Genomic DNA, 20,625 nt, shown 5'->3' on the forward strand with positions numbered 1-20,625 from the left:
CCTTCTCACCTCCATGCAGCCAGACTCCCCAGTTGATTCTTGCCTGTGTTGAAGAAGCAGCAGGTGCCTCATACTGAGGTGGCATCTTGAACCTTTTCAACCTGCTTCATTCTTCAGCTGGGAAAGAAAAAGAAGCTAGCCAGGAACTCACTGCAACTCCACTCTCCAGCACTTTGTTGTGGGCATTGTATGAACATGGGGCACTGGGTCCTCTTCGCAGATGGTCACTGGTTCACCTGAGGCAGGGCTGATAAAGGGCACTTTCACTGTGCTTCAGACACTTGTCACAGGGCTGGACAAATCTCTTATCTGCTCCGCCCCCGAGGTAGAAGAAAGAGGAGGAAAGCAGTGTCAAGGAGGAGGTTGTCCAGGGGATCCTTTTACCCCTTTCTGTGCCCCCACTTGGAAAAAAATTGGTTCCAGAGGCCATTGCCTGTATCAGCTAGGCACATGGAGCTTCCTTCATAGGTTGCCTTTTCTCTTCTTCACCTAAAATCTCCCTAACTGAGGGCCCTTTTCAGCTCTCTGTCTCACCTGTCTACTTCCGATCTTATCCCAAGACTTCTCTGTCATGGGTGGCAGAAAGGTGCTGTCTCTTTTGCCTCTTAAAATGGGATAAACCGGTTAAGGAGGTTTTTGAGCTGAGGTTATTGCTAGTCAAACCTATTTGTGTAAGGCAGTGACAGTCACACCATGGGAGTGGACAGAAATGGAAAAAAACATCTGGAACCTTTCAAATGTTTAATTTGTGTTGCAAAAAACAGTTTAGTTGTTTTGACTATCCTGATGGTTTTCTGGTATGTGTAACAGCATACCAACAGAGAAGTTAGATAAAATACTCTTTATGGAAAGTTGCAATGTAACACTACTTTTTTTCTTAGAATTCAGAATGATGAAACACAAAGCAGGTTGCTCCCTAAAACAGAGGCATAACTTGCCCCACCTTACTCTAGGCTTTTTGTTTGCTGCTTTTATGCTTCCCTACAGCGCTCCCTAGCCTGCAAGCAGGACCAGGAAACCCCTGAGCATTAAAATACTAGCTCTACAATTTTAATACATTTTCTGTACATCACATTTTCCAGGGCATGACCACAGAGGTACAGATGCCCACAAAACTGTCTAATCAGATGTATGGCTTGGGCTGAGTGACTGAAATTAGGAAGTCAAGGCAGACTAACCTATATTATACAGACTTTGCAGTCATCAGCTGGGGAGTTTGCCTGCATGGAAGAGGAGGCAGAACTGTGCATAAAAATTCCTGTACCTCATGTGGGCACCACCGCTTACCTGACAGAAGACAAGGATTTACCCATTTTTCTGTACCGGTGGTAGTCACGCCATGAAACATAATTAACTGTCACATTTGTTGTTATAGTGCTATTTTTGTGAATTATGCCCAGTTTGCATGTTAGAGGAAGACTGAATTAAGGGTATAATCCTGCTCCCACTGAAATTATCTACATTTCTAGATTTTGACAAATAAGATCTCCCAGATGGAGGGAGAAATATTTTATGTAACGTAGAGGACACTATTAGAAGGCGAAATCTTGAAGTCCTCACTCTGTTTTTATGCCAGCCCGTGCTCAAGTAAACTCCTATGAAAATCCATCGGACTTTGGGGTTTGGCCCTTAAAATAGACTATGAAATTAATGGCCTATTTGAAATATTAGGATAAGTGCAGTTCACTTTAGGAAAATCCTTTAGTCTGAATACTAACATGCTTCATAGTGTTAGACTCAAGGAGCTCAATTTATTTAGCTTAACAAAGAGACGGTTTAGGGGTGACTTGATTACAGTCTATAAATATCTTCATGGGGAACAAATATTTAATAATGGTCTCTTCAGTCTAGCAGAGAAAGATATAACATGATGCAATGCTGGAAGTTGAAGCTAGACAAATCCAGATTGGAAATAAAGCATGCATTTTTAACAATGCAAGTAATTAAGTATTGGAACAATGTACCAAGCGTCATTGTGGATTCTCTATCACAGACAATTTTTAAATTGAGACTGGATGTTTTTACTAAAAGATCTGCTCTAGGAATTATTTTGGGGAAGTTAAATAGCTTGTGTTTTATGGGCGGTCAGACTACATGATCACACTGGTCGCTTCTGGCCTTGGAATCTATGAATACAAGTTCAGGGTGGTTATTAAATCTAGTTGTTGCAGTGACAACATGTCATACTGATTTCAAATATTTTTTTTAAATTCAGGACAAAGATGGTTTGCATGAAGAATTTATTTACTGTGAAGGGGAGTTTGTTTACATGGTAGCTAAGCAGGACAATGCAAAGAATTGATCGGAGGAAAAGTAACTGGTGCAATTGTTTTGAATTAACAACTTGGCTTTAGTTTGACAGGCAAATCATGAATCTTGGAGTTAGATAATTAGCCCATTTAAAAAAACCCTTTCCTTTTAGTTGTATTTGAATAACTAGAATAGAGTTTTATGGACAGTAGATGGAGTTACTGATATGCTGTATATAAAGCTTATGAAATAGTAATACAAATCTTCAGCATTTTTGCTAGATGTTAATATTGAACCAGCATTTGAAAATGAGGGAATAGTTGAATATAAGTAGCTCTCGTAGTTTAATCACAATAAACCCTGATCCAGTATTTTTGAAGCCTTGCCCTTGTTGAGATAGAATATGAAATTAAGCATTCAGATCTGGAAACCCGAGTCTCGGGAGAATTTTGCTCTTTTGGAAAAGGCTCTCAGCACAATGGAACCATCTTATGTTGCTGGAATAAAAGGCATTTCTGGAAGGTATTTCAATGAAGATACGAAACTGTACAGGCCACACAGAGAAAGGGAGAGAGAGAAAGAGAGATAAGGAAGAATATGGTTGAAAAAATGTTGGAGAAACACTGGGCTAACCCCATTATTTTGTGCTAGGTTGGGTTAAGTAAACCTACAATAGAGAAACCTTTAAAAACTGATTAATGGATTACTATTAAAATGAAGTTGGCACCTGCTGACTTGCTGCATTTCTATATGTAAAACTGATTTCTGATTCTGCCTGATTCCAGAAGCAGCTTTTTAATATGTTTTTAAATAGAGACTTTACATTTCTTTTAATTGAAATTGATAAAACTGTATTTTGCTAGTTTTGTGTGGTCTCATAAAAAGTATTTTTGCATTTGGAAATCAGTGACTTTTTTTTTTTAATTTTTTCTGCTGCATAGGGTAAGTGGTTGATGTAACTTCAGTGTGTAGATTAGCTTCTACTGTTAACATTCTTTTTTATTTCCAGCTGCTGGAATTATTACAGCTGATTTTGCCTCAGGCATGGTTCACTGGGGAGCTGATACCTGGGGTTCCGTTGATATCCCTGTCATTGGCAAGGTAAGGAGAAGTTGACTTGCATTCAATATGAGCAGTAGACCAGAAATAAATCATTTTAATATGCTTTCTGAAGATAAAAAATTAGGAAGGGTTGTGGGTGTCTTTCTGGTTTTACGCACCCATCCACCAGCAATACCTGGGAACCTTGACCAAAACTCTTGAGACAGTGTTCATTCTTTCTTATGTATTGAGAAATGGATCTCACTTAAACACTGAAGAAATTAACTTGTTTCAAAGAGAGTATTTTTCTGTGTACCCACCCAATAAGAATTAATTTTTTTATAAAGCGAATTCTGTAAAAGCATTTAGTGCTCAGGTTATCCATTGAACAAGTTTAATCTGTGACACATAAAATGCAGTTCAGAAAAGCTTTTGCACTAAATCTAGGTATTTCTACTGTGCCTATTACTATAGTATCGGAGCACCAAAGTAACTGTTTAATTTTTAGAAATGCTTATTAGTACCTTATACTGAGATACGTGGAAGGAGGGGTGTAATTGAGTGACTTTTGTGCAATTGTATAATAATATGTTCATTTAAAAAAAATCAGCACTGGAAAAAAACAGATCTTATTAGAAACGTACAGTTTTGTGAAGTCTGCCGTTAGTGTCTGAACCTCAGTGAAATAAGTTATTTCCTTGTGACAATGCCATATTTAGCACACTAATAAAAGAGGGGAAAGAAAGTGATCTTTGATACGCTAATTATTTTTGGTACTTGCATCAGAGTTTAGTAAATCAGCATGCTACATCTGCAGTGCTAACCAAACTAATCTAAAATACTGGCCTCCCTGTGGAGGTATAGAAATGTCATAGTCCATGGAGACTTGCACTGCATTTATGCAGGTCTGCCTTTTCTGTCATAGATTCAACAGACCTTCCCAGAGAAGATCTACAGTGCTTTAAACAACCTTAACATGGGGTTTAATGAGATTAATGAATATCAGCCTTGTACTAAATAAATTTTTATCACTTGCTTTACCTACTACAGTAATTGCCTCAGTGCAGTGTAACACATTCAATCTGCCAGCTTGCTGTTAATCTCAAATATATCTTTGACAAAAGAATCCATCTTATCTTCATTTGTGTGTGTGTGTGTGTGTGTGTGTGTGTGTGTGTGTGTGCGCGCACAGTTGCCAAATCTGGCACGTAATCAGGTCATTGAAATAGTATATGTGAAGCTGTTTAGTAATATGAATGTAATAGGGTTGATGAGACCATTCGTATGATATACATTACAAAAGCTCCATCTTATCCTCACTTAATTTTGTATGTGGTATAGCATATATGCCTTCCTTTCACAAAACAAAATATTAATAGACATAAATGAGGCATGGGCTCAAAGTGGTGACATCTGAGGTATATACAGATAAATAAAGTGTAAGCATGTGTATGTGTGTTACACAAAGGTACACACGCTATTTAGATATCAACAAGTTTGGTCATATATATGAGAGATATATTAGGTTTTGTGTGCATATTTATGTTTTCATTTTTCCACTCTGACTTCTGATCTGAATTTTTAATATATGAATGCTTCTAGTTTTCATTAAGAAAGAGTGGATTATTTTAAAGGACTAGTCTCAAAATTATTAATTGCAATTTAGCAACAGCCAAGAACAATATGTAACAATGTAACTAGCGGTGTTTTGTAATTAAAATAATTTTACCTTTTTATTTAGCAGAAATGATACAATTAAATTAATTATGGGTCTCCATCTAAAGTCAGTCCTGTCTAACATTACCTGGTGAATTTTTTAAATGCATATTATTTATTTATATTTAGCTACTTGGTAGCACTCCATTTGCAGTGCTGTAGCCGTGTTGGTAACCGGATATTAGAGAGACAGGCGGGTGGGTGAGACCAACTTCTGTTGGTGGAAGAGGCAAGTCCTTCAGACTTTGTGTTAACTACTTATGCTAAACAATCGGTTGCACCTTGTGTTTTGCTGTGACACTTAGTTCCTTTCCCAGACCTGAAGAAGAGCTCAGTGTAGCTTGAAAGCTTTTCCTTTTTTATCAGCAGAAGTTGGTCCAATAAAATATATTACCTCATCCACCTTGTCTCTCTAAGGTATTTTCCAGACATTCAAGAAGTTGAGAGAGATAAGATGTTTATATAAGTCAACTAGATTCATGATAGGAAGGATGGAAGAAGTGGGTCTTAATTCTGGACATGGAAGAGGCCCTTGCAGACTAACTTAATGTACCTGCATAGATAGCTGCATGGCAGATGTCATGGAGGTCAGGTGACTTTGTGAGAATCAGATGGCTGGAGATGAGAAGGAATATTGATGGAGTGGATGGTCTGGGGGTAGTGCTAAACTTGATATAGGTGGATAACTAGGAATGGGCAGAGCCTTGAAATAGATTATGAGCTTATATCTGATGCAATAGTGAAGGAATTTCATACTGGGGAGTGACATGCTCATCAGTTACAGCAAGGGAGATGACTTTAACAGCTGCATTTTGAATGTATTGAAGGAGCAATGTGTGTATGATCAAGGCTAGAGAGAATGGCCAAGATTTTCAAAAGTGCAGAGCATTCACAGCTCCCCTTGAATTCAAGTCCCTAAAGTCCTTAGGCCAACGTAAAATTGAATATTGACGTCAGTGGGAGTGGTTGGGTATTTACCACTATTGCAAAATCAAGCTACTTATATTTTGAGTGTGTGTGTGTGTGTGTGTGTGTGTAATGTATACAATATCTCTGTTAAACTGAGAGGCAGTGTAATCAGGACACTGGATTGAGAATCAGGTGAACTGGGTTTTATTTCTGTTTCTCCCACTGACTTATTATGTCTCTTTATCTCTCTGTGTCTCAGTGTCCACATCTGTAAAATTGAGATTATATTTGCTTTTCTTTTTAAAGTGCTTTGAGATGTATGAAAAGCTTATGTAAAAATAACTTGTTATTCCTAAATTCTGCAGTACAACCCTGATTTTTCCCCCTGCCCTATTATATTCCAAATTTTCTTAAATCTTTGGGAAGATAGGCTTTTGTATAAAAGGGATAGAAATGCATTGTGCATAACGATATGAAAGAGCTGTACCATGGTTTTTAACCTGGTATTTCAGATAACCTGAGGTTGGATAGTTGAGACTGAACTGTGCATTTATTTTAACTGTTCTTGATTGAGGGATGGGAATTTGCCCTTTACATTTAGGTGATTATTTTTATGCCATATTTTTGACCTTTCATGGCTATGTTTGGAGCTTGTGGTTGCTAAGCACTTTTTACCTCCTTCTTTAAAAATCAGTCACAAGACAATGACGGGTTTGAGACTGTATTTGAGAGGCTGGCAAAGTGGTTGGATTTTTCTCATACTCGCAGCAATCCTCACATATTTCTTGCTGCTGAGCTGCTAAGACCATGACCTATCTGATGCTGTAATACTTCTTCCCTTTTCTCCTTTGACCCATTGTTTTCAGAGTTTCCTTAGAGTCCTGCCTGTGAACCACACATACTGCAGCTTGATGCCTCTGTGTGTAGCTTCTGGGTTTGCCCTTGCTCTACAGTTGACCTTGCAAGGTCTTCCTTTCCTGTAATGTTTATATTTTATTCATTTTCAAGGTAGAATGCTTACCCTCAGAGTTGTTGTTCACATATTAGTAACAATCTCCATAGCAAAGAAATTTACAGTGAAGCTGTAATACTAAGACTATACAAACACATGAAGCTTAAATGTCAATCTACCCATTTCTGAGGGTGTATCTTTCTCTTTTATATAGTGCCAGAATTGCAACCATTAATTTTACTAATATCTCTGGGGAAGCACATCAGATTACAGGAAATATTATACCAATATTATCAGAAAGAGATGGGATATTATTTTTGAACCATTTTCCTGCTCATAACAATGTATTTAGGATCTAGCTAATTAACAACAGGCTAAAAAGCAACAGAGGGTCCTGTGGCACCTTTAAGACTAACAGAAGTATTGGGAGCATAAGCTTTCGTGGGTAAGAACCTCACTTCGGAAGTGAGGTTCTTACCCACGAAAGCTTATGCTCCCAATACTTCTGTTAGTCTTAAAGGTGCCACAGGACCCTCTGTTGCTTTTTACAGATTCAGACTAACACGGCTACCCCTCTGATACTCAATAACAGGCTAGTTAAACTAAAAGAAGGCAAATAGCTATAGAACATTCCAGACTTGGGTGCCTAAAGGTTAACACCTAAATCCGTGTTTTGGAACCTAAAGGAAGGGGGCCTGATTCCCAGAAGTACTAAGTTCCTACCGCTCCCATTGAAGTCATTGCGTAGAGGCAGGCATCATTTAGCAATCGGATTGGAAAACTGACATCAAACAGAGACAAGGAGAGAGAGGTCTCCGGCTTCCCTGAATGAAAGACACATTGAACAAAGGGACAAAAGATCTTCCCAGACTCCTCCCTGAAGCAGCAAAGGATTAGTCTGAAGTAATACTGGACACGCAGCCCAGGGTGAAGGTCTATGATTTAGTGCCAGAATTCTGTACACACAAGTGCACATGCAGTGACAATAATATTGCAGATGGGAAATTAGCCCTCTAATTGGCTGATATACTGACTCAGGTGCCAACAACGAGATGAGCAATTATGGAAGGAATCTGGTCCCAAAGATGGACTTGGAGACCAAAATGTTCTAACTTGTCATTTTAAATTAGGGCCTGGTTTTCAGAGGTGCTGATGCACAATCTTTTCCCAGGGTTCTCTGGTGCAGCATAGTTTCTTGGTGTCCACCCCCCTGACCCGTTTTCTAGCCGTCTAGCCAGAAGCATTCTGGAGCTACCCATCCTGCAGATTCCAGGATGGAAATCTCAGTGTTTTAACAAATACAGCTCGTTGTCACATAGCTATGTCTTACAAGAGGAATTTCAGTCTCCTGCCAGCACAGTGTCACTTGTATATTTTGCTTGCCCTACCAAGATTGTCCCCCTATCACATCTTACCTTGGTGGTTACTTCTCTTGCAGCTCCTTGGTTATTTTGTTTGTTCACTGTGTCACCTGCATCCTCTCAGGGCACCAGCCAGATCCTATTTTACAGGGACCCAACATGACTCAAGTAAACAGGGAAAAGGGCCTTGGGACCCAACAATGCAAATTACTGTTTCTTATTTACTTAAAAAAAAAAATGAATTGGAACTAGCCTATTACTTCCCAACGGTAGTTAATGGGGAAATTTTCAAAGCTACCTAAGAGCTTTAGGAGCACAAGTCCTAGTGAAAGTCAGTGGGGACTGTGCTCCCAAATCTCTTAGGTGCTTTTGAAAATCTTCCTCCTGAATGGCCTTTCTAAAAGATTTTAAAGGCTAAAATCCTTTATTTGCAAAGGCCAGAAAGCATTGTGCCCTCATACTTTTCATAACTATTGTCATTGCGTGTGCCATGTATTTTAGTCAAAAGAAATGCAAAGAGATTTTATTAGTTATTTTAACACATTGAAGCTATGTCTCCAACTTAATAGCTACCAGTTAGCTTATTGCTGCAGTTTGACTCCTGCATAGCTATTCAGATTACATGTTTACAATTCCCAAATTTATGTATTTATTCAGAGGATAGTCTTAGCAGTCATTTTTATCATTTGCTATGTGATAGATATTCCTAGCCCGGTGGTCAGTGTTGACACGGATCCATCCATTCTTCCAGAGCCGGTGCAGTAATGCTATTATTTTAGAAGGAGGTGGTATAGTTCTAATAGTGCCTCAGTACATAATTTTCCTTTTGTAGCAATTATTTTCATCTTCTGCTAAGTGGCTACTATACATCTTCTTTACATAAATAGCATTGTTATCCGTCCATTGGAGGAGCTGTGGAGGATATGAGTATTTTAAATTTCTTATTGTATAATTCCAGATAATTACTTGGTTTACATCAATTTCGTCTTCAGTTTTCTGCAGATGATTTAGTCAAACAAATGAACGCTATTTTGTTACGTTTCCTTTCGTGTTCTTGTTGTTCACTTTTTTCATGCTTCCTTTTGGAAGTGTAAGAACTCTGAAATCCACCCATAGAGAAAGGTCTATTGAAAATATATCAGTGTTTGCTTGTAACTTGCAGGACTTCACATCAGCATCATTGCTCTTGTATTAAGCAATCATTTCAATATGTGCCCTTTCATGGTGACAGTTTGGTGTTTAATTGAATACTTTCCATTAGCTCTCTTTTCTCAGATTGATTTCTGTACTTCCTTAGCATAATGAATATAGAGATTTGCAAGAACAAAAAGTGCTACTACCCTATTAGCCATACCAGGAAAATAAATTGACACATTTCTCCAATTAAACGTGCTGGGTTTTTTGAAAGTTCTTTGAGAAATTCCTTGCTTCTTTCACACCAGATAACAAAATCTCTTAATGCCATAATCTCTGAGTAATGTAGGATCTTTCTAGGTCTAAGGCTAGATTGTTTTATGCTTTCAAAGCATCAGTTACCAGAAAGGGACATTCTTTCCAAAAGACAGTTCTTGGAGCATCCATAGGGGCACTACTCAATGTCAAGTGTGTATGTGCTTTCGATTGGAGATTTTCGGTAGTAATGCCCGTTAGGCGCACTCATACACCCTACTCATTCTCGTGCCATGCAACAAAGGCTACATAGGGCTGCATGGATGAATCTCCGTCAGTGCCTTCTCAACCACCTTGGCCTGAGACGGCGCATCCAGCATGCCCACTTCAATTGGTCAAGCTCGCCTCAACTAGTCTTTAGTTAATTGTTAGTTTTATTAGTTTAGTGTTTAGTATTGTTGAATTTGCTGGTTTTTGTAAGAGGATTGTGCCTTGTCTTTATTCCTCTCCTCCTCCTCCCCCCACTTCCTTCTTGGAGGTTCTCCCTCTGCTCGGAGATATGCCGAGATCACTGGGGTTCTGATCATGGCCGGCTCCAGGCACCAGCGCAACAAGCAGGTGCTTGGGGCGGCCAACAGAAAGGGGTGGCACATGCAGCTCTTTGGCGGTGGGTCTCTCAGTCCCTCTCGGAGGGAAGGACCTGCCCAGGGCCGTAGCAACAAAGAACGTGGCCCCCTCCGAACGGTGGCCCCCTCCGAACATATGTCCGGGCGGGGCCCCTTACAATGCAGAAACTGGAATGCGGTATTTATTTTGCCACTTTTAGGGGCCCCCTTCCTTGCGGGGCCCCCTCCGGTCGGAGGGTATGGAGGGCGCTCGCTACGCCTCTGGACCTGCCGCTGAATTGCCGCTGAAGAATGAAGCGGCGGAGGTAGAGCTGCCGCCGAAGTGCCACTGATTGCTGCTTTTTTTTTTGGCCGCTTGGGGCAGCAAAAACGCTGGAGCCGGCCCTGGTTCTGATATTGTCTCACTTGCTAAGAGGTGATCCTAGTCAGTGACTGGCATTCCTGGTGCATTCGTTCTCTAGGAGAAACACATGTTCCACAGAAGTACAATCCCTGTTTAGCCCTTAAAAACAGGGCCAGGAAGAAAAAGGAGATTAAGCTGAGGAGGTTTTATGATGGAGTGCTTCCTCTGCCTCACCTCAGACCCAGGGCAGGAGATTTCCCCTCCCACGCCCACACACTAGTCTCAGCAAACATAGCGCCCCTTCAGCCTCAGCCCAGTCTTCACCTCGACCTTCCATCCTAAAGTGACCCTTTGCATCATCTGGATACGTGAAAATTAGGGTTAGAATTTAGTAACTGGTCAGATATATATCAGGTTTTTATTTTGTGTGGAGCAGCGCTTAGTGTCAGAATGCTTGTTACGGACTTATATACATTAGCTTTCAAATAATAATCTTAAATAATATAAAAATAATATTCTTCGTGCAATTGATATTCATTATCTTATTTGTTAATGAGCTGGCAACTACAGTACCACTTAAAAAGTCACTATTTGCTACTTGGCAGTATTTTCAGTTCATGGAGTTTGTTCCACTGCTGTTCCACTATTCATAGAATCCCTTTTCAAGCACTTGTGGATACAGATGGTTGAAATGCCATGTAAAATTCTTCTCTTAGATGCTCCTGAAAGCAAATAGCTCCTTACATGTGCAGTACTCCCATTTGGTCTGAAAGCATGGGATTTATCTCTTAGAGTTGGACATGTGTTACAATCCCATTTCCATGAAAGAACCTCAACATGGTGCTATTCCCTTCCATTTGCTTCTATCATTATGCATACATAGGTGTATTTGTGCTGTACTATAAATTTGGTGGTGTTTCTAATGACATTCAGAAATTTTTGCAATCTTTTAAATGTTGCAGGGTTTCTTTCTTTGTTTCTTTCAGCAGCCCACTTTGATGAATGACAGGTTTTCATCCTTTTTCATATGTGGGGAAAAAGCAGCTTTGATTCCCTTTCTCCTGAGAAATTTTACAAAATATTCCATAAGTCATCTTCAAACCAATGGTGTTTCCTTCTTTCAAGGTTCTTGGGATCATTTTCTTTTCTCTGAAGTCATATGCCATCTTGTAAAGATACATAGCAGTCTTCAAATTCACTTTTGTGTCCTGGAAAGTTGATCTAAGAAATACATTTTTCTACGAGATGATAAACTTGTCATCAAAATGTAAAAATTGTCTTTCATCCAATCAGAATTTTTTTCCTACCAGCTAAAACATTGATCTTGCAACTGACCACATGCAGATGCACCACTGTTCTTTCTCTGAGCTCCATTGCAATGGGTGAGGTTCCGTGTGGGTGCACATCTGTGCAGGTGTGTGGTCAGTTGCTAGATCAGGGCCTTAAAAAGTAATAAACTGCATTTGTCCACCTGCAGTTTTCCTTTTAGAGTCTACTAGTAACTGAAAACAATTTATTGGGGGAACTCAGTATACGGTTATAATTAACTTAGCAACAGTGACTGTCACACACAAATCTATTACTTATTTTGTGTACAAGATTCTAAGAGTTTTATAAAAATAAATAAATAAATGTGTTAGTCTTTAAGGTGCTACCGGACTCCTCATTGTTTTTATAAAAATACAGCAGTTAAAATAAATAGAATGATTAGCAACAATCAGAGGAAACTTACAGTGCTTGCTGGGAAAACTGATCCAAGATATGTTTATACCTCAAGCACAAATTAACTCGCCCTTACTTGGGATCGCCTTCTTTGTATGGTTATTTGTATTGAGTGGTTATTTGTTCACTAGTCAGCCTCAAACATGTTCTAGGTGCTTGATAGACAAGAAGGAGAATTAGTATGAAGAGATTAGTGTGGCTTTTTTTTCATGAGCATCAGTACAATGAGATATTTTGATGTTCTATATCTGTCTAAGGCTATGCCTACACTTGTGGTGGCATAACGAGTACAGACTCTGCATGCCCCCCAAGCATGGGTATAAATAAGCAGTGCTTCACCATCCACACTGCTAGATGAGTAGAGCAAAGACATGCTAGACCCTTAGGCTATGTACCCTATATGGCTCTCTACATGCCCGAGCAGTGCCTCTCCTGTCTATGCTCTTATATTTAGCATGTAGCATCCTGCTTCTGGAGCCTTTTCCCGCCACAGAGAAAGGCTTCAGCAGTGGAAAACTGCCAAAGCTTTTCCCCGCTACCTCTCCCCAGCCAGAGCTTTTCACTGCTGCATGTAACTACATACCACAGTCTGGCTGCAGCCTGCTTTCCTATATAAATTGTAGCTATACGTACCCTACATGATGCTCCCGGTGTAGACAAGGCCTAAGGAATGTTGTTGCTGGTCAAGTTTTTGTTGGAAATACACTGCTTGAACGTTGAATTGTACTAATTATAGCTTGGTTAACTTATTTTTTTAATAATCTAGTTTCGGTACCAGAGTTTCTCTATCTTTCTTATATTGTCTTTTCTCTAATGAATTCCTTCCTACTTGTTCCGTAGTATCAGTCAATATCCATGTACCCATAGAATATAAAATCTTGTAGCTGTAAAAGTGTGACATTAAATCTGGAAATTCAAATGCAGAAGTTGTAATTGTAATGTCTCTAGGGTTCTTTGTGGTTGTGTTAAGTAAACCTTAGTTTTGTTTGTGGAGTTTGGCTTACTTAGAATTTGCATATTCTGTAAAGTAAATTATTCCATTCATTGTGAGAATTTGAGCAGTAATCTGGTGACATGATATTCATACAGAAAAGCAAGTATTTGAAAGTCTTTCTAGTGGGAGCTCTCTGTTCTGAGTTGTAATACCCCTGTTGTCATTTAGGCCGTTGTGTAAGTATTCCCTTGGTAGAAGTGGGGATCCAAAAGAATTTTTATCATTTTTTTTTTAATGATTGCTTTCATCCCACAATTTTACTTTCTTAGCTTGCTGCAGTACAACAAATTAACCTGCTAGCAGCTAATCTAGCGTGTGAATTGATATAATTACAAAACCTCCACAACCATGCGAGTTGGTAAAAAGCTAGTTGTCAAAGCAAACCTTTTTCTAACTGTTGCTTCAGTTCTGTGGTTATAGGAGAGGAACACCCGAAACCGGTAACAGTAGCAGTGGAGATAAAGTTCTCGCAGTCTCCTGAAGTAATGATATCCCATATTTATTTTCATTGCACAGACATTTGATGTGCCAGTGTCTTGTCTGAACAGAATATACCCCCACAGAAAATTGGGATGTTAAATGTTCACAAGTTAAGGCATTGCTCCAGTAGCAAATTTTCATCAAGATGTTCTTGTTCAATAATAACAACAACAATCCCTAGTTCTCATACAGGAACGCTAGCACTTACATCCAAACAAAAACACAAACTTCTGTGATTTCTGTAACTTGTAGTTTTTGTGTTATATGCAAATTTATGTGTTCAGATTTGTGTTGTTATCGGAGATATTAATGTACGCTGAAGAATACCAGACCCACAATCAACCCCTTGGGGAATTGATACGTGTTCTGCACACACATGCCATTCCAATGTAACACCATTGATTACTTGTGGCTTGTTATCTTTAGGCCGTATTTTTACTCACTTAACTGTAATTAGTTTTTTCTCAACTGACATTAATTGTGGACACAAAAATTGGAACTGGTCTTTTAAAATGTGGCCCATTTTGTCCTCTAGATTTGTTATACCCCTGCCTATTAGTACATAAAGCTATTTGCTGTGTTTGGCATGGCATCTGTGTTACGTATCTGTGTTGGCTATAACACTAAAGGTTCCTCTGCTGTATTGGGTAGGTTGTGGCTGGTTCTGGATGGGTATGCAAACTAGGAAAATGTCTGCATTCCTGCACCATCACCCAACCACAGTCCTTGGGCTCCGTGAAGCCTCTTCACTGTGAACGCTTTGAGTTCTGGTGATAATTATACTTTTTTTTAATGCTCTCAAGCTACGTTTAATTGATAAAATCATACTTTTAGTAACCTTTGTTAAATTCAAGATATTTCATATTGGTAGGAAAATGGATTGTGTGTTCACACTGAACACACAAACTTGGGAAAAACTCTGTAGGACCACTGCAAAAATAATTAAAATAAATCTTGTTTTTTTTCTACCAACAGGCATTTATCAGGCCATTTAGAGAGCATCATATTGATCCAACAGCAATAACCAGACATGACTTCATTGAGACCAATGGAGATAACTGTTTGATAACCATAATTCCACTGGCCTTCATGTTATATAAATTCCTCTCTCAAACACCAGGTAAGCTTGTATTATTTTTTTTTCTTGGTGGACAAAGAGGGGTGAGCACCTCTTGTCATAGTCAAGGGATTCTGAGGTCTGGTTCTCTACTGTCTTGCAACTTGTATTGTCGTTGACACCACTGCAAAGTTTTAATGTTTGCAGGTTGGAATTTTCCACTCACTCTGCACGGGTGTAAATGATGAAAAAAGGTGTGAGGCAATGGGAAATCAGGCCCATGATTTTTACCACTGAGAGATTCTAAAGGTAAGGATTGTCTTTTTCCAAAGTGCAGTCCCTTGTTCACTAGCTGTGGCAGCTGAAAGTGTGGGCTGGAGATATGTTTTGTCGTTAATGCTCAGCTTGTCGCTTGCTGTTTCTTTTCCACAGAGTCTGTGCTGAAGTGCACTGACTGTGCTGTCGCTGGTGTAGGCATGGAGCAAGGAGAATGTTGAACCAAGGATCGTGGGCTAAGTGAGCCTGGAAAAGTTCAGGTTTTGCGGGCAGCCACACAGATTGGTTTCAGATTCTGCAAATTTGCCAATCTCATTCCTTTGCTTTGTGCTCCAGGGACTCAGTCTTGGAGTGCCAGACTCTTCTGGGACTCAGTCCGCTCTCTCCTCCTCTCCACACTTCAGGGAGAAGGACTACTGCAGTGCAGGCTGCTTCTTAACTGACCACATCTCTATGTCGCAAGAGCTCCTGCCCACCAAGACTTCAAGGACCTAGTGTCCGAGACTGAGGCTGTCCTGGGCCAGTGTCTGAGAATCTCCTCCCTTTACTCTGCCACCCGGTGGCAAGTCTTTGCTTGGCCAATTGATGCAAGTTGCAGTGGAATATCACAACATTCTCTGCTGAGCTGAACTCTGCGTTCAGGTTTATTTGGGCTAGGTTTGAAAGGTTTGGGTGCGGCTGGCTCGAATTTCCACTCACACGTTCACCTGGCCCTGCTAATAATGAGCTGAATTTCATATTGCCCGTACTGCACAGCCAGCTTGCTGCACAGAATCTTAACAGCCTTAATAATTCCCCTAACCATCCAATTAGACTAATAATAAAGGCTTAATTACATATCCAGTTAATCATCAGATTTGTTCACGGAACAGCTTTAATTGGTAGATATAGCTGTTACAATTTTCCAGTTTGAAAGCTATCACCCATTTTTGCTCACAGCTATATTCACCCAACTGTTTTTATGATTGGGACTTGACCGGCTTTATTAAGACAATAAAAAGGCTCAGGAACTAAGAAACCTAACCACTCACTGCTATTGCAGCACCCTTCTACCAAACGCTGCCTGTGTTCAAGCCTGACCCTCTGATTTATAGCGCTTTGTTCTGCACGTGTTCAAGGAACTCCAAATAGCAAATGGCTTCTTTACAGGTTTCCAAAAATGAAGCTGTTCTGTATTCTGCCCAGGTAGTTCCCACAAAATGATTGTTAAAGACTCTGGGACCTGGAAGCCCCTTGGCTTTGTATGATTCAATAATGCACCACCTAAGCCATTTTGTAATAGATCCTTCAGTAGCCCTGAGTCTTTTCTTATTATGGAAACATATAAATTGGCTCATCCTGTAAAACCCTTCAGTTTTAAAAATGTAAAACCTAATTGCCTTATGGACATTCAAAGAACGGAGGCGCTTCTCTGGGGAGGTTTTGCACTGAACCAAAAGATGACAGAACTAGTTACTGATTAAAAAGAATGGAAGAGTTAACCTCTTGATGCCAGTTGTCAGGCTTCCCCCCACATTCATATTTTCTGTGTGGCTTTAATTGCTACTGTGTGTTTTTACACCACAAAGATGTGATTTTGTTTTCTTTGAGGTTCGATGGGGTAACTGCTTACAGCAACCTCGTTGTCTTAATCAGTTTTTCCTTTGTGCTTTTTAATCAGGTGATCTGTCCAACTGAGACTAGCATTCCCTCATTTAATAAACCTCCTGATATCCCTTCTGTGCTCAGAAGACCCATGTGTAAGGTTCAGCCTCTGCTGACAATATTGGTCTTTGCTGTATGTTCCAAATGTGTCTCTTTGAAATCACCTTAATTTAAAAAATAAAATAAAATCTTCTACTTCCAGTGTGTCCAGAATAATGAATCTGCTTTAACATAAATAATTTTCTATCAAAGTCTAAGAAATGGCCATATTTTTAGGAAGCATTACACCCCAGGGAAATAAATGACATATAAAAATGAACTTTCAAAGTGTTGGTCTATAGAAAAAGGAGCAGTGTGTGATGGCAAAAAATGAATTTCTGTGAATTAGCACAACTCATTATTCGTGCTATACACACCTTACTGTCTTACATTCCCTGTACTTAGCTGGAATATAAAATAAAAAAACTGCAGCCCTTCTCCCTGGCCCTCAGTGGCGGTCTCTCTGATTGGATGCCACCTACAGCATGGCAGAGAGCATCAAGGAGCTAGAAGCTGGGAAACATGCAGAGTAACCGTTTCTTAAAGTGCATGTCACAAGTCAGCTTTATATATATTTTGTTAACGTATTCTAGATTTAACAGACACTTCAGTTCCCACTAATAACTCATTTAAGAGGGGGAAGAAACATGCAGATCAAGAGCACTTTGACAACATGTGATTCCATAGCTGAATCCTTTAAAAAAATGGAATAAAAGATTTCAGAAAATACACAGATGGATAACTTTTCAAGTGAGAGGAATTGAGAATTATGTCCTATATAATGCTTAAATTCAAAGCTTTTTGTGGCAGGGACTCTCTGGATTTTGTCTAGTACAGCGCCAAGCATATTGCATTTAACAAATAATAAACGTAGTGTATAGATTTCCTATTAATTTTCCTTCAAATAATTTGCAGAGCTATTCACAATGCGCTTATATTCTTACCACAGCAACATTAACTTCTGTAATCTGGGGTCAGGGAGACAGACACTAACTGAATAATCAATTCACCTCTCTGTTCATCAGCACTGTATTTTCGAATGTCCGTATGCAAACCAGATGTAGGTAATTTGGTCCACGGCTTGCTCCTGCAAAGTGTTGAGCACTCTTGAAAGGTGCTGAGTCCCCATAACTAACCCGGGCCTTAATAAGAGAATCTAGTCATGGCAAGCAATCTTCATTTCCCCCCAGTGTTCTTTACATAGCACTCCTGGGGAGTCTTGTTGGCCACGTTGGAAGATTTTCGACACTGTCCTTCTTTAGCTATGTTTTAACTAGCTGATGGTATCTGAGCAGCTGCAAGTGGAAGAGTTAACTACTGAAAATCTTGGATTCACATTTATGCAGTTTCTCTATCATGGGGCTGTGGGCAACAATGTTAGGAACATCTACCAGTCATTAAAAATCTTCCTAACATGTCATGTTAGGTTGTTGACAAACCAGTTCAAAGGCTGAAAAAGGGACAATGTGAAATGGGTGCAAACAAAGAAGAGGCATTTAACCTCACATTCCACAAGGGATATTTGATAGAGATGAATTTGAACTAAAACATCAGATCCAAATCGCCTCAAACTCTGGGGAAGTGCAGCTCTAGATCAGAACTTTGCAGGTCAGGCTCAGCTCTTTGTCTTAAGGACGTTTTAGAGAAGCCGTGGAAACTCTGGGAAGAACCTATCAAGTCTTGGGGGATTTTTTATAACCAAAATAAATCTCTCCCCTTTCCATTTTTAGTGCAAATGGAAAGAACCATGTGTGCAGTATGTTATGGAACAGTTTTGAATGCTGAGCCTCCTGTACCTTTAACAACCCCAAATCTCACTTCCTTTTTATGTTTTGCCTTGTGATTGAGGAAGTAGATGAGACCAGAACTTCCTCCCCATTAGCAAATTAAAAATCCTCACTAAGGCTCTATGGTTTTATGACCCTCTGTGTTATTTCAGTATTATTGGATTCTGTAGGAGCTTAACAAGAAGCCCAATTTTGAACTCCACAATCCTCCATGAAGGCTGCTCAACTTTTGTCCTCACCCATCATTCACAGGGATAATTTTTGTCTATTTAATTTTTAAATAGAATCTATTTTTTTTAAATCAAGCACTTAGAGTTCATTGGTTTGGAATTTAGCACATTGTTTTTATATCTGCTATACACTGTTCATTGTGACTACCAAATCATCAGGCTGAGATTCCTTGATTTATCCCTGCCATTATACAGTATAGTACCTGGCTTACAACCATATCAGGAATCTTTTTTGGTTTATGATGGTTCATTAAGTGCCTACAATTAAGCATCTGTTCAAACTAAAATGTTAAATTTTTATGACATTTGGGTTCAGTACAAATGTCATATTTCAGTACTTGGCTCTTAAATACTTTATTTATTATGACTTCTTAAATTTACCTTTTTATCCCTTTTTTCGGCAGTTATCCTGTTGCTTACTCTCACTTTTCCAAAGCTATCTGCCACTCTGCCCTGCCTCTCTGACCCATCGCATTTTCTTGCCCCCCGCCCCTTCTGTTTCCTTCTCCCAGCTGCACCTCTTTCCTATGCATGAAACATGCTCTCTGAATCCCCATTTACTGAGCCACCATTTAATTCCCTCTTCCTCCATTTAATTGAACTCACTTCTGCCGTATCACCCACAGGTGTGGTAATTTAAAAAAAAAAACATATCGCATGGAATATGACACACTGCATGTGCCAAAATGAAGTTGCCGTGTGATCCTATAACTATGGTTCTTCCCTGCCTCTCCTCTTCCACCCGAACACCTCCCCCCCCACCCCCCCCCATTGTTCGTCCTGTCAGTAATTAACACGTTAGTTCTTTGGGGCAGGGGACAGGTGTTTTAATATATTTCTGTACAGCACCTGGCAGGCTTTTGTGCACTGTAAGTACAGGGGAACACCCAGGGTCAGTCTAGTAAAGTGAGTCAAATACACAGAGCAAGGATAGAGGCAGCATGTGTACAAGGAGCTGGCTAGAGAAGGTAGCTGACCTCCTCTCTGGCCCAGAAAAGCACCTGCAGCACGGAGTGGAAGTGAAGCTCTAAAATACCAAAGAGCTGTAGCAATGCTGGGCAAAAGACAAATCGGGGGACACTGTCAGAAAAGGGCCTTGAAAGTTCCAAGAGACTGTGTCATCTTAACTTTGTGGTTGCAGTGTGCTTAGGTTCTTTTTTTATACTAATAATATGTTGGAATGACACCATGATCAAAATGCCATGGAAACAGTCCTATATTCCCTACTTGGAAGTTTTGCAGATACAGACTGAGATTTTCAAAAATGGGTGTCTAAGGTTAGGCTCCTAAACAAATGACCTGGGCTCACAAAGGTTCAGGCTGTTTTGTTTACAACCGTAAAGAAGGATTTAGAACCCCGTCTTTAGGCAGCCCCTCCCCTTTTTGAAAAAAATCTTGGCATAAAATACACGTGATCAGTGTTTGGCTGACTGACACCACGATGTGTTGCTATTGTCATATAAAGAGACACTTCTTTCTGTCTTCAGGTTTTATTTAAAAGCCAGCGTATCTGGAGGGCTAATCAATTGCTAGGTCACTCCTTGTTTGAGAAAATGCCCTTGTGACCACATCTGTGGGGAAATACTGATGTGGAGCTGCAGTGGAAGGCCCCATGTGAATCAAGTGGGTGCTGCCAAACCCCTGAGTCAGAGATGCTCTGTGAGGGAGGCGTGTTGCTTTTTGCTGCAGAATCAGGATTAGCCTCTGCAGGAGCTGGGCCTGATAAGCCCCCTGGAGTCTTCAAAGCTGAAGTCATAGAAATTCATTTTTAAAATATTGAATATGGCTCTAAACTATTAATAAGGGAAT

At 39.8% G+C, this 20,625-nt stretch overlaps 1 protein-coding gene across 1 annotated transcript in view; it reads left to right on the forward strand.

Moving 5' to 3' along the window:
• LOC112112247 (transmembrane protein 189-like) overlaps positions 1 to 20,625 on the forward strand; it is a 75,835-nt gene that overhangs the window by 49,735 nt on the left and 5,475 nt on the right. Inside the window, exons 3-4 of the mRNA XM_024208091.1 lie at positions 3,260 to 3,351; positions 14,759 to 14,903. Coding sequence (XP_024063859.1) covers positions 3,260 to 3,351; positions 14,759 to 14,903 — 237 coding nt within the window. The remainder of the gene's footprint in view (positions 1 to 3,259; positions 3,352 to 14,758; positions 14,904 to 20,625) is intronic.

The sequence above is a fragment of the Terrapene carolina genome, unplaced genomic scaffold (assembly GCF_002925995.2).
Source record: "Terrapene carolina triunguis isolate 2854851 unplaced genomic scaffold, T_m_triunguis-2.0 Scaffold130, whole genome shotgun sequence".
NCBI lineage: Eukaryota > Metazoa > Chordata > Testudines > Emydidae > Terrapene > Terrapene triunguis.